This window comes from Eurytemora carolleeae, unplaced genomic scaffold, assembly GCF_000591075.1.
Source record: "Eurytemora carolleeae unplaced genomic scaffold, Eaff_2.0 scaffold1549, whole genome shotgun sequence".
NCBI classification, from domain to species: domain Eukaryota; kingdom Metazoa; phylum Arthropoda; class Copepoda; order Calanoida; family Temoridae; genus Eurytemora; species Eurytemora carolleeae.
In genome coordinates this window covers 9,968-22,796 of record NW_019397613.1, presented here as the reverse complement: position 1 = coordinate 22,796, position 12,829 = coordinate 9,968, and the positions used below count along the sequence as shown (strand labels likewise).

The 12,829-nt window shown below is 31.1% G+C and overlaps 1 protein-coding gene and 1 long non-coding RNA gene across 4 annotated transcripts in view; one reads left to right on the top strand and one right to left on the bottom strand.

The window, feature by feature from the left end:
• Positions 1 to 82: 82 nt before the first annotated feature.
• On the top strand, positions 83 to 1,097 carry LOC111715188 (uncharacterized). The gene is made up of 2 exons (XR_002768180.1): positions 83 to 141; positions 895 to 1,097. It is a non-coding gene; the product is annotated as an uncharacterized LOC111715188 (long non-coding RNA).
• The window catches only part of LOC111715187 (cyclin-dependent kinase-like 2), an 18,649-nt gene continuing 6,882 nt past the window's right edge, over positions 1,063 to 12,829 (bottom strand). The window contains exons 2-14 of one of the 3 annotated variants that reach the window (XM_023490464.1): positions 11,355 to 11,463; positions 9,763 to 9,874; positions 7,960 to 8,086; positions 6,913 to 7,026; positions 6,417 to 6,505; positions 6,291 to 6,351; positions 5,106 to 5,174; positions 4,970 to 5,013; positions 4,351 to 4,403; positions 3,859 to 3,949; positions 3,148 to 3,203; positions 2,963 to 3,063; positions 1,063 to 2,727 (exon numbers count right to left, since the gene is read on the bottom strand). In XM_023490464.1, the coding sequence (XP_023346232.1) occupies positions 2,677 to 2,727; positions 2,963 to 3,063; positions 3,148 to 3,203; positions 3,859 to 3,949; positions 4,351 to 4,403; positions 4,970 to 5,013; positions 5,106 to 5,174; positions 6,291 to 6,351; positions 6,417 to 6,505; positions 6,913 to 7,026; positions 7,960 to 8,086; positions 9,763 to 9,874; positions 11,355 to 11,427 (1,041 nt within the window). In that variant the 5' untranslated portion in view covers positions 11,428 to 11,463 and the 3' untranslated portion in view covers positions 1,063 to 2,676. The remainder of the gene's footprint in view (positions 2,728 to 2,962; positions 3,064 to 3,147; positions 3,204 to 3,858; positions 3,950 to 4,350; positions 4,404 to 4,969; positions 5,014 to 5,105; positions 5,175 to 6,290; positions 6,352 to 6,416; positions 6,506 to 6,912; positions 7,027 to 7,959; positions 8,087 to 9,762; positions 9,875 to 11,354; positions 11,464 to 12,829) is intronic. The other 2 variants (XM_023490465.1, XM_023490466.1) reach the window with 2 other exon arrangements.

The window sequence follows — 12,829 nt, the reverse complement described above, 5'->3', positions numbered from 1 at the left end:
ATGTTAAATATATATCCACCGATATATCTACCCCTGGTTTTCTAAATTGCTCTTGTTTCAGTTTATTCCTAGAATATCCAAGTTCTATATTTGCTTACAATGGGAAGTTGAACTAAGGTGCGACTTTATACTCAACTATAGGTTTAAATATTTGTATTTTAAATATTATATTATTCAAAACTGTGCAGACGGAAATATATACAAGACTAGCTTGGGAACCCAGCTTTGCTGAGAGACAAATTTCTCTTTATAAGAGCCAACCCTCTAAATTAATCTAAGATCATTTCTGTAATTCTACAGAGTTCCCGAATCAAAATTTGAGGAAAATTGGTTAAGAGGTTCCTGAGTTATGATCGGGCATACAAACAAACAATTACACAGATTTCTACTTTACATATATATATATCTATTGTCATACGAGTACATCAAAATCAAAATAAGATTGAATTAAGTGAGAAAAAAGTAGCTTTTAAAAGGAAAACCAAAACATAAACTCTCTCACCGATTTTTAATTCCCATCATATTTCTTTTTAATTCCCATCATATTTCTTTTTAATTCCCATCATATTTCTTTTTAATTCCCATCATATTTCTTTTTAATTCCCATCATATTTCTTTTTCATTCCCATCATATTTCTTGTTATGACATGATACTTGATAAGTGACGAGCTAAAGTGTTTGCAGCGTTGCCTGTGGAATTAAAAAAAACACTTTGAAATCGAGTTTTGAGACAAAAAAAACTTTTTTTAGCCTTTGTCATCCTTAGAGTACACATGGGTTTTCTAAAAAACAGACATTTTGGTCCTGTCGTCGTTTGGCTAGCTATAGCTAAATTTACATGAGCGAAATAGCGAAATTAAATAAACAAAATACGTAAATATTTTTGGGATGTAGATTTTGGACAATGGATCTTTCAGGCTATCTCTGCACATGAATTAAACCAAAACATTATGCAATCTCTATTTGAACAAACATTGAGTGTTGACACATGCAGATAAATCACAGATTACACAGATGGAACAAGAGGAATGGTTATATTGGTATTTTTGTTCATTACAATCTCTTTGAGTAAGCTATATTAAAACATAAAGCTTTAATATTAGAAATTTCAATTTGTACCAATTCATGGCAAACTAGAGGTTCTGGTTAAAATTCATATAGTCTTTACTTTAAACCCATTTTCACTAGATGCAGATTTTTTCGTTTTACTGCAGCTTTGTAGTTTTCCTGGTGTAGTTTGAATGTTTAGGCATATAAGGTAGTTTTTTGACGGATAAGAGGTCAAAATAAGGCTGAAAATATTCGGTGTAGTTAGTTTAACGTGAATTCATGTACCGACCTGGCCTAGTAAGTTTAACGTGAATTTATGTACCGACCCGGCCTAGTAAGTTTAACGTGAATTTATGTTCCGATCCGGCCTAGTTTGTCTTACATGAATTCATGTACAGACCCGGCCTAGTTAGTTTTATGTGAATTCATGTACCGACCCGGCATTGTTAGTTTTATGTGAATTCATTTACAGAACCGGCCTAGTTAGTTTTATATGAATTCATTTACCGACCCGGCCTAGTTAGTTTTATGTGAATTCATGTAAAGACCCGGCCTAGTTAGTTTTACGTGAATTCATATACTGACCCGGCCTAGTTAGTTTTATGTGAATTCATGTACCGACCCGGCCTGGTTAGTTTTATGTGAATTCATGTAAAGACCCGGCCTAGTTAGTTTTACGTGAATTCATATACTGACCCGGCCTAGTTAGTTTTATGTGAATTCATGTACCGACCCGGCCTGGTTAGTTTTATGTGAATTCATGTACAGACCCGGCCTAGTTAGTTTTATGTGAATTCATGTACCGACCCGGCCTAGTAAGTTTTATGTGAATTCATGTACCGACCCGGCCTGCCGAATTTTACTTTCAGTACAGGGCAGTGCAGTCCGGCAAATTATGGAATAAGATACCGACATTAAAACTCAACCTATGAACAGGAAAGACATATTTTTAAAGCTACTTGTAAAAGTATTATTTTTACCAAAACAAAGATTGCTTGAATTTCGTCTTCCTTTTCCACAGTTTCATGGGTTTCACCGTAAAAAAGTAAAAAGGGCTGGGGCTTAAATACTCTCATGTCCAATCCGTGTATTTTGTGATAAATTCTCACAAAACTAAAAACTAGATTTAATTTAGCTTTTTGACAAAATCAAAACAATTGATAAAATAATTATATTCCTTAAACCAAATTTAAGCTCTGAAATTGATTTTAATTCAGAGAATTTCAACCGAAATTTTTTAATCTAGCTTTAATCTTAAGTTTATCAGATATCGTTTAAATTTTCAAAAATATTAATAAAAAGTCAGAAAAAAGATAGTAAAGTCTGTTTTTATAGTATCATTTGTACACTTGGTTTTTAACAACGCTAAACATAATACACTTATTACAAAAAGCCTGATAAAAATATACTGAAAGTCCGAAAATTTATTAAAATTACCTGTGTGGTACCTTAATTTAAAAAAAACAAGTTTTACCAATACAAAATTTAAAGATATTCAAATCAGCATTCAAAATATAAACATAGATCACTATAAACTAAGAGGAAAGACGTTTCTATATCCAATTGGAGGAGGTCATTCACATCCAATAACACATTCGAAGATTTTCAAGAGTTTCCGACCATTGTTTAGACGTGAGGTAGATTGGGACGACCTCTTCTCTGTTGCACAGGCTCCTTCTAAAATGAAATCTGTGTTGTAGCTGTAGCTGTACATGTACATGTATATTTACATGTACCTGAACCTGTACCTGTAGTCCTGTACCTGTACCTGTACCTGTACCTGTACCTGTACCTGTACCTGAACCTGTACCTGTACCTGTACCTGTACCTGTACCTGTACCTGTACCTGTACCTTTAACTGTACCTGTACCTGTACTTGTACTTGTATTTGTACTTGTACTTGTATCTGTACCTGTACTTGTACCTGCACCTGTGATCTCCCCTCTAGTACATTTGATCGACTAGGAGTTGGTTTCTTTCCCAAAACTTGTAATCCACCTCGTCCTGTAGCGCCTGATATTAAATATATTCGAAAATTCTCACTTTTTCTTTTTTTTTAATCAAAAATAGTCATTTTTGGTTTATATTTTGGTTTACCTGCCACACTTGGTAACCAAACCTTCTGCTTCTCCTTCCCCCCAACACTCTGCAGTCTAATCAAGAAGAAAAATCAATATTTAGTTTTAGTGAAAACTATATGGTTTAACAAGATAAAGTGTGTCTCATTAAACATGTAATTTTTATACGTTACAGAATAAGATATAGTCTTCTAAACCCTATTCCGGTTGACGTTTTTGGAAGATAACTCATTTAGTATTTGGTCTTTGGCTCTTCAAATTTTTTGAATTTTCTAACTAATACATGTCCCTCACTTTAGACTTAAAGCGGGACATTTATATACCTACTGCCTGAGTCTTCAGGCATACTGCCTGAATGTCTTATCTTACCTTTACCCGACTAAATCTATATTTAGACCTACTTCCGGTCATTGGATTTCGACATTTTATAGCTTTTTTGAAAGCCTTGAACAAGAGAAAGCAGATTAAACAATTTGTTTAAAGAAATTTTGCATAGATTTTTATATAGATATATTAAAAGAGAATTTGCACATTTTCAGTTTTTCTTGAAAATTTTGTTTGTCGAAAATAGTTTTGCACATTTTAATTCGCCGTAAACTCTCTCTCTCTCTCTCTATATATAATATATAAGAAAATAAGTATTCAACACATGATTTGAATTTTTATAGTATCAAAATTCTATATAAATATAAGACAAAAGTACATCAGTAAATATAGTTAGGTTCTCTACCTGTCAGCCTCCTTCTTTGAATTGTTTAATGAATTTAGATTAAGCGAAGAAGGCCCGTCCTCAAATTGAAAAGCGCGCTCAAATGCCTTTTCTGGAATTAAAGATTTATTGGTATATTGCAAAGGAACTGAACTCAAAATCTTAGAATTTTAAAATCTTTGCAACCTGATGGCGTAAACCTTGGATATTTTAAAGTTATGATATGTGATAATAGTTTGAATGAAAGATTGCAACGAATAAAAAATATAAAAGTAGATATTGTGGCGAGTATTTATTTCTTTTTGTCATTATGTTGATTTCATCCAAGATTTGATTAGGAATGGATATTAGAAGACAATACTTATTTATTTTAGAAATATTTTATACATTTCCACCAATAAGGTTCGCCATTTTTAAAATTTCTGAAAGGCATGGAGTAATATTTGCTTGGAAACAGGAGAAAACTTTTTATTTTTGAAACTGAGAATTTGAAATATTTGCAAGTATATTTACCGAGGAATCCAAACTTTTCCGTTGGTTCAGGTTTAGAATCTAGGGGAGATCGCCTGCAAACAAATATTCTTCAAGAGGAGTAGAATATGCTGGATGCAGGACAAACCAATATTCAAGGGATTGTCCACGTAATTTTAAGTTACCATTAACAAGTAGATTTTCCGAATCACAAGGATACCCAGAGCTAAAATGACGGCGCATCCTTTAATTTTTATCTAAAAATTGATCATTTTTGGATTCTCTTCGAAAGTGACTTGCAAGTTGCAAATGAAATAACTTTTAATAAGTATCGATATCTTTATCAATGTTGCTTACACAAAGGTTCCAAGAGTACCTATTGTGAATATTGGACATGAAACTCTTTTGATTTTGGAGGTCACTTGAAATTGCTTTGTCTGACAGATCGTTTAAGATTTTAATTTTAATTTTGATTGAAACGCCAAAAAAAATCTTAGTCCCTTTTTTTACAAAAGCTTTTCTTTTTTCTATTGATTTTCTTTAATCAAAATGTTTTATAACCCCCCCCCCCCCAAAAAAACAAAAAAAACACTTTAACTCCACCCCATCCAACCCACCTTTAACTCCCCCTCTCCACCCCCTTTCTATTTCAAAAATTTACCATCTTTCATTGTTCTCTGATACAGAAAGCTCTCTCAGTGGATCCTGAGAAATTTTAAGAATTTTATCATTTTAAGAAATTAGATAGTTTCAAGTTTTAAGGATTTTCTTCAGAAATGCAATCCTGGATATTTTACCTTAGGTAACCGCACAGTGCGGCCAGGGCTAGCGACGTATCCTGGACTTGGCAAACTCAGAGGACTTCTCTAATAAATTAACTGAGTTAGGAGCAATTTTAATATTAAAACAATCAATCTGTTGGTCTTGAAAGTTCTGGCAGAAAAGCGATACAAAGCTGATTTTCAATTGAATATACATGGGTAAAGACATAAGTTCTTAAAGAGTATAAAGTGGAATTATATTTCTTTTTAATAGAATGAAACTAATTATTTTCTACTTTGTTAGAATTATAACTGAAAATGTTGTGTTGTAAATCCTTGGATCAAACATTAATCTCTATCTTATACAATTAATTTAATACCTCTTCGATATCCAGTAGTGGTTATATCCTGCAGTGCAGGTTCAACTTTTTGTTGAAATATCAAAGGTCTACTATGATTGGGTTAAAAAGATAAAGGAAATAGAAATTTCGAGTTTGTGGCAAAAACTCAGTTTCTTTCAAGATGCCCAAATTGGATATCGAGATCAAACTAGAATTCAAAATTAACAATACTTCACACAAAGTTTCGTCCTCAATACATGTCTTCTTTAGAGTTATTATAATTATAAATCTTTAGTTTTTAAATAAAAACTTTCTAAAGACAATTTTCATTCCGTTTTAAAGAATCTATGATTATTAATGAATAATTGAAGATTGCGTTGGTTCTATATAATTTAAAGAATTGTAATTATATTTTCAATTTACGTTAATAATACTATACGTTTTTATGTATATAATGACTGTGGCCATATTTAATTAAAAGTCTTGTAGTTTGCAAACCAAAAAGCAATATAATATTTTGTTCAGGAAACTAGATCTTGCTTCCAACTGATATTATCTTATCCCTTTATCTTTACAACCTGATCGTGAAAACTTTGAAATTTTAAACTTAAATTATTAGATCTCACAGTTCATATATTGACATATCTAGGTTCTAAGACCTTGGGTTGCAAAGATTTTGGAATTTAAAAAACATAGTTTGCGACAAGAGTTCAGTTTCTTTCTTTAAATAATTAATGATGGGTAAAAAGAATGTGTGCAGTTTCACAGTTTATTGTGCCCTGTTTACTGTGCGGCTTAACAGTTTTAAACGTTACAAAGGTGCAGCTGTATATTTTCATGTGTACATACGTACATACATGTACACACAGTATAAACTCACCAGTTGAGATTGTGCAGAGGGTTCACGACTAGATAATCTATCAGGTTTACTGTATTTCTCACTAATATAACATAAAGTAAAAGTAATATACAAAAAAATATATTTTTCTAGAAATTTGTTTCCAACCTGTACATGTTGGCTTTCTTTAATACATCATCGAAAAGAGTGTCATGGTCACTCAACCGACGTATTTTTGCCTGGAATCCTTTTTCATCCTGAAGCAGTTCATATTTTTCAAATCTAATTTTTCTAGTTTTTCACTTAATTAATGCAATGCTTGAATTTAAATAATGTTGCATTTTTTCGTAGATTTCTTTTGATAATTAGTTTTATTTTGGTTTTTGTTTAGACTTTCTTTCAAAAAAGATTTATATTTCTAGATAATTAACAAAAAGAATTGAGTTTTTACCGCAAACTCTGGTTTACCAACCCCTATATCGTTGCAAAGTTGTAGATCTTAGATATTTCAAACTATGAATTATGTTTGATCAAATAATCTAAGTTTAAAATATCTAAAGTTCAAACCATCAGGTTGAAAAGATAAAAGTTCTAGAAAACATGAGTTTGTGTAAGGACTCAGTTTCCTTGCAAAAAAATTGTTATATTTTTTAAATATTCTTACAATACTGTTGTTTGAATCCTTTGGTCTGTTTGTGATGTTTCTGTTGGACTGCAGAGGAGTTTTCTTTAACAAAGGATTTATTCCTTTCTCTTCCACAATCCGGCGGGACATTTCCTAAATAAATAATATTGTTTTACTAACTGGGATATCTAATATTTACTATTCCTTTCTCTTCTACAATCCGGCGGGATATTTCCTAAATAAATGATATTGTTTCCCTAACTGGGATATCTAATATTTACTATTCATTTCTCTTCTACAATCCGGCGGGATATTTCCTAAATAAATGATATTGTTTCCCTAACTGGGATATCTAATATTTACTGTTTGAAATATCATTTATAGAAACTTTGAAAACTTTGACATTTTCCGTGTTACTATGAAGTTAGATGATCGAATAATTTCTAGTCAATTTTAAACACTTTTTACAGAAACCCTAGAATAAAATTTAAGTTCTTAGAAAATGTATATGGTCCAAAAGTTTTAATCTCAATATAATGCAAGGGTTTGATAAATTTTGAACTTGCACTCACGAAATTGTGAAAATTTTGCATCTGCATTTACTAGGTAAACAAATATTGAATATGAACTAGGTTCTTGGAAACTAGAGATATTGTGTTTACTATATTGCATTCTGGTTTAATTCAATACAAGATACAAGACGATTGCTACAAGATACGAATTCTTAAAACATATTAATTTCGTAATTTCACGTGGTCGCAAAGATTGGAAAATTAGAGTTTCTGGCGTCTAAAATAGTTTCTTCCGCATTTCTAAACAATAAAATTTTCATACAAATGCAAAAACCTGAAAAGGAATTGAGTCTTTGCAACAAACTCTGCTTTTTAAAATCTTTTTATATTTTTAGATTCCAATGTCGTAGATCTTAGATATTTCAAACTATCAATTCTGTAAGATCAAATAATGTAAGTTTGAAATATCAAAGTTTTGCGACATTGGGTTTAAAAAGATATAAGGATTTTAAATTCAGAGTTTGTGGCAAAGACTCAATTCCTTTATTTGATTGTCTCTAGGTATGTAATATACCTGAACAAACCATGAGTTCAAACCGTCCTGGGAGAACAATGAACTAGAGAGCAATGTATCTCCTGGAGATCGTTTTGCAGGGTCAACTTGTAAACATTGAGACACAAAACTCAATGACTGGTTCGACCTACACAATTAATCATTGTTGCCAGACCATCATATCTATGCATTATGAAAATCATTCATTAATAATTACGACGACAGGGACGATTTTAAGGCTATGAAAAATGTATTCTTGTTTATAACCATGATTATGAAGTTAATAAAAACAGTAAAGTGCTTGTAAAACTTAATTTCAGGTCTGAAAGAGTATTAAGCAAAAGTTTTAAAAAAAATTCTGAGTAAGATAATCTTATGGATATTTTAAAATTTCAGACTAACACATTCACAGAACTTTCATTTTTTTGGATACCATTTTCATATGTATTTTGTATTCCGGTTTCCCTAATTCATTTAAAGATTTGCATCTGTAGGATAAAAGTAAATTTGTTTACATAAGAAAAGAGCAAATAAATGCAATAATACTTAATATTTGTGAGGCCATTGTAAAGCCTACCAGGCTCAAGTTTTGAAAGTAGCTTCTTAAACAATGTCTAATATTATTATTGAATTGTTGCTATCCAAACTGTAGTGTAGATCTACAAAGGGTTCGTTACTAAACTCTATATTAATGAATCGTTGCTATCCAAACTGTAGATTTACAAAGGGTTCGCTTCTAAACTCTATATTAATGAATCGTTGCTATCCAAACTGTAGATCTACAAAGGGTTCGCTTCTAAACTCCATATTAATGAATCGTTGCTATCCAAACTGTAGATCAACAAAGGGTTCGCTTCTAAACTCTATATTATTTAATCGTTGCTATCCAAACTGTAGATCTACAAAGGGTTCGCTTCTAAACTCCATATTAATGAATCGTTGCTATCCAAACTGTAGATCTTCAAAGGCTTCGCTTCTAAACTCTATATTGATGAATCGTTGCTATCCAAACTGTAGATCTGCAAAGGGTTTGCTACTAAACTCTATTTTCAGGTTTAATCAAGGAAATGCAGTTCTCTATAGGATGCAGAAATTGTTCCGGGAACTATAGAACAATAGAACGAATATAGGAAGTAATGAGTTAATCCTTGAACTTGTGCATTGTGGAGAACATAAAGAAATTATAGAACTATTCTAACTTATCCAACAAAGTTAGGGGAGAATTAATCATATTTGAATCAAGAAGAGTTACCTAAAGCGTCTTTTCGGAGAATTATGATCTTAAAATTCAGATATATTAAAACTAGTTTTTCTATCATTAGATTGCTAATTTCATGTAATTATTTAAATGCAGAATGGTAAAACTATTCTAAATATTGGAATTAGTCCTGAAACTAACATGAGGCTAAAATGTTATCATTTTTGGTTTCATTTAAAATGTCAACTATTTGAAATGCAAACTTTTGAAATTAAGGGCTTAACTGTACCAGGGAAATAATTAGATTAAATTTATGCATCTCAAGCTTTTATGAAATGTCTGTGCACTTTTCTTGATAAATGTGAACATTTCTAGACAGACATAAAACAAAGTTTTTTCATATCCTGATTTTTAAAGAAAATTCCGAAACTAATTAAACTTAATAAAACAGTGTTTTAATAAACGGCCAATAGAACATTATAGCACACTTTTGTTTACTGTCAGTGATATAATGAAACTGAGCATAAATGGAGAATAAATGACAAAGTGCTTACCAAATAAATTAATGCAATTCCATCAAGTCCAATATAAAGTTTATTAGTGCATTTTATAACGTATATGCTTACCATGTTGGGAACATATTCTGTAGTCCTTGGTTAGAACTGTTTGTGTTTATATTAATGTTGTTATATGCTGGATTCCGGGACATTAGCTCTCTATGCCTGAGGCACAAAGGACCTAAACATTTTGTTTTAGAAATTTATTAATTAAAACAGAAAATGTGCTTAATTAGAACAAATCCATTGTATAATTGATACCATTTTTAATATCTGGTCCAATTGCGGGCAGAGATCAGTCAAAGTTATACCAAAGCTCATATATATGTGATATGGTATATGAAGTCAAGTTTTAACCAGATAATATTCAGAAAATACAGAACAAATATGAAAATTAGGCTAACCTAGAGGTGCCTAAAAATGTAAGGTACGCTCCTATTATAATTTGATTATAATACTTTTCCTTTTAATTGATATAATTAATAATGCAATTGTTACATCTGTATCACATGACCAGAATTTCCACCAATGGCAGTGCATTATCTGGTCATATGGCTCCGTCTGTTATACGTGACCAGAATTTCCACCAATGATCATTCATAACCTGCGGTATATTATGTATAAATGAAATTTTGTATAACTTTGACACAGTTCTATATTAATATTGGTCGTTATTAATTCCTAAAAAATTTATTCAAGCTATAATGAAACTATTTGTTTTTTTACAATATCAAGTATTATCTTCGTTACTTTTGATACTTAAAATTTTTAGTTAATTGTTCAAAAGTGCATAAGGATTAACTAAACTTTTAAATTGGATAAAAAAGAATATGCATAATTTATGAGGAACGATTAATCTAGTAAAAATAAAAACAAACAAAATAGTTTTTATCATATTCTTTATAATTGTGAAGAGTAAAAAGTTAAAATCTTCTTAATTCACAATTCTTTTACTGGTAGATGTTATCGTAAACACTAACCGATCCCCCCCCCCCTGCCTTCACTTCAAGTCTTTCCTGGTTTACTAGTGCTCTTTTTGCATTTTCTTAGTATTTTTAATCATAACAAGAAAACATATTCTACAGTAAGGGTTTCCAGTTCTGCAAAATGTTCAGTTCTGCACGATTTTAGAATTGTAGTTTTGCACACCTAGCAAAGAAAAATATAATTTTCTGTAAAAAAATATATATTATATTATTTCTGCAAAAGTAAGACCTTTCATCATCAAAATTAATATATTTAGAATAGGACTGTAGGACATTAAGAATTCTTTAATTTAGTAAAAATATTAATAGAGATTAATTTTTTTAAAACTCTTGTGCAATAAGTTTTATAAAAACCTTGCTAAATAATATGCTACATCTGACATATTCCTTATCCCAAAAGTACGTGTGCAGTGTATACATGTGGTTGACTTAAAGTTAACTTATAATTGGCCTATAGTTGACATATAGTTGACCTATAATTGGCCTATATTTGACCTATAGTCGACCTATATTTCACCTAAAGTCGACCTATATTTCACTTATATTTCACCTCTATACGACCTGTAGTTGACCTATATTTGAACTATAATTGACTTATATTTGACCTATAGTTGATCTATAGTTGACCTTTATTTGACCTTTAGTCGACCTATAGTTGACGTATATTTGACCTACCTAGGCTTTTAACAATGTGAAATATTTGATCTATATCCGAGTCACCAGGGAACAATGGATCCCCCGTTAACATCTCCGTATAGAGGCAACCTGTAGCCCAGATATCAACCTAGAACCAAATTTCATAACATAAACATGAATAATCATCATGAAAGATGAAAATTGTGAACTATCATAAATACTAAACATGAAAACGAAGAACAAATATAATAAAGCTCTTCGCTCATATATGTAATCGTAATCTATAGCTCGTCAAACGGCTGGGCCGAATTCGCTGACATTTTGGGGTAACATAGGTTCAAAATGTTTTGAAATTTAGGGACTTTTTTAAATAACTTAAACTTATATCTGTATCAATGGTGTACAGTTTAAACCACCCTTGACTTTCAAATTGGAAAATTATTAATTTTCTTAAATTCTTTTTGCTCCATAAAGTATATGTATATGTATATGTAAAATATTAGTTGTTTAAAATATGGACGCTCTCTCTCAGTATATTACTACATTTTATCTTAAGGTAAACATTTGTTGTTGTTCTAAAATCTTTAAAAATGATACTTGAGTAAGCTGAACCCTAATGTGAAGGTGCTGTGACACTTTAAAGTCAAACAAGTCTTGAAAGTTAATTTACAATTTTCATAGCTGCCCATCGATCACTCTGATGGTTCTATACATGAAAGTTTTTCTGATCGAAGTCCATCAAATCCTTTATATTATCTTTTTATGATCACAGCTGAATTGTTTTCTGATCGAAGTCCATCAAATCCTTTATACTATCTTTTTATGATCACAGCTGAATTGTTTTCAAAATATAAATATTGGCAAATTATTCGATATGGAATAAAAACGCGCGAATGGAAATTACTCAAGTTAAACATTTGATTCTAATAAATTCAGGTTTGATTTTGATATCCACTGGGACAACTTTTAAAATTGAGAGATAACTGCTTAATCCCTTTATTTTAGTTATTCCTACAGGGATTCATCACAATCAAAAGGACATTTAAGCGGATTTAATTTTATTCAAAAGACTGCACAAGATACGTATAATTTCTTGATCCAGGGATTTAAATCTACGGTGTCGGAATTTAATGAATTTGAGCCGCGTCTTAAATCCGCCCAAAACTGGTTTTAATTGAGCGCCGGCTTAAATCTGAAGCAATGAATACGATTTTAAGTGGAACCTACCATATTTGAGCCGTGGTTTAAATTTAAGACGCGGCTCAAATTCTTTAAATTCGGCCTCAGGTCACATAAACTATTTTCTTTTTCGATTTTTCTACCAAATCATAATCAACAATTATTAAATATAGCCTTATGATTTGTTACAGCATAAAATACAACCATTTATCATAGTTGAGAAGAAAGGCAAGGGATTAATTTAAACCTTTCCATTAAATATAATAATAGTTAATCCAGGCTTTTATTTCCCTGTACAGAGGATATTTTAGTCAGGAAATATGGGGGGGGGGGGG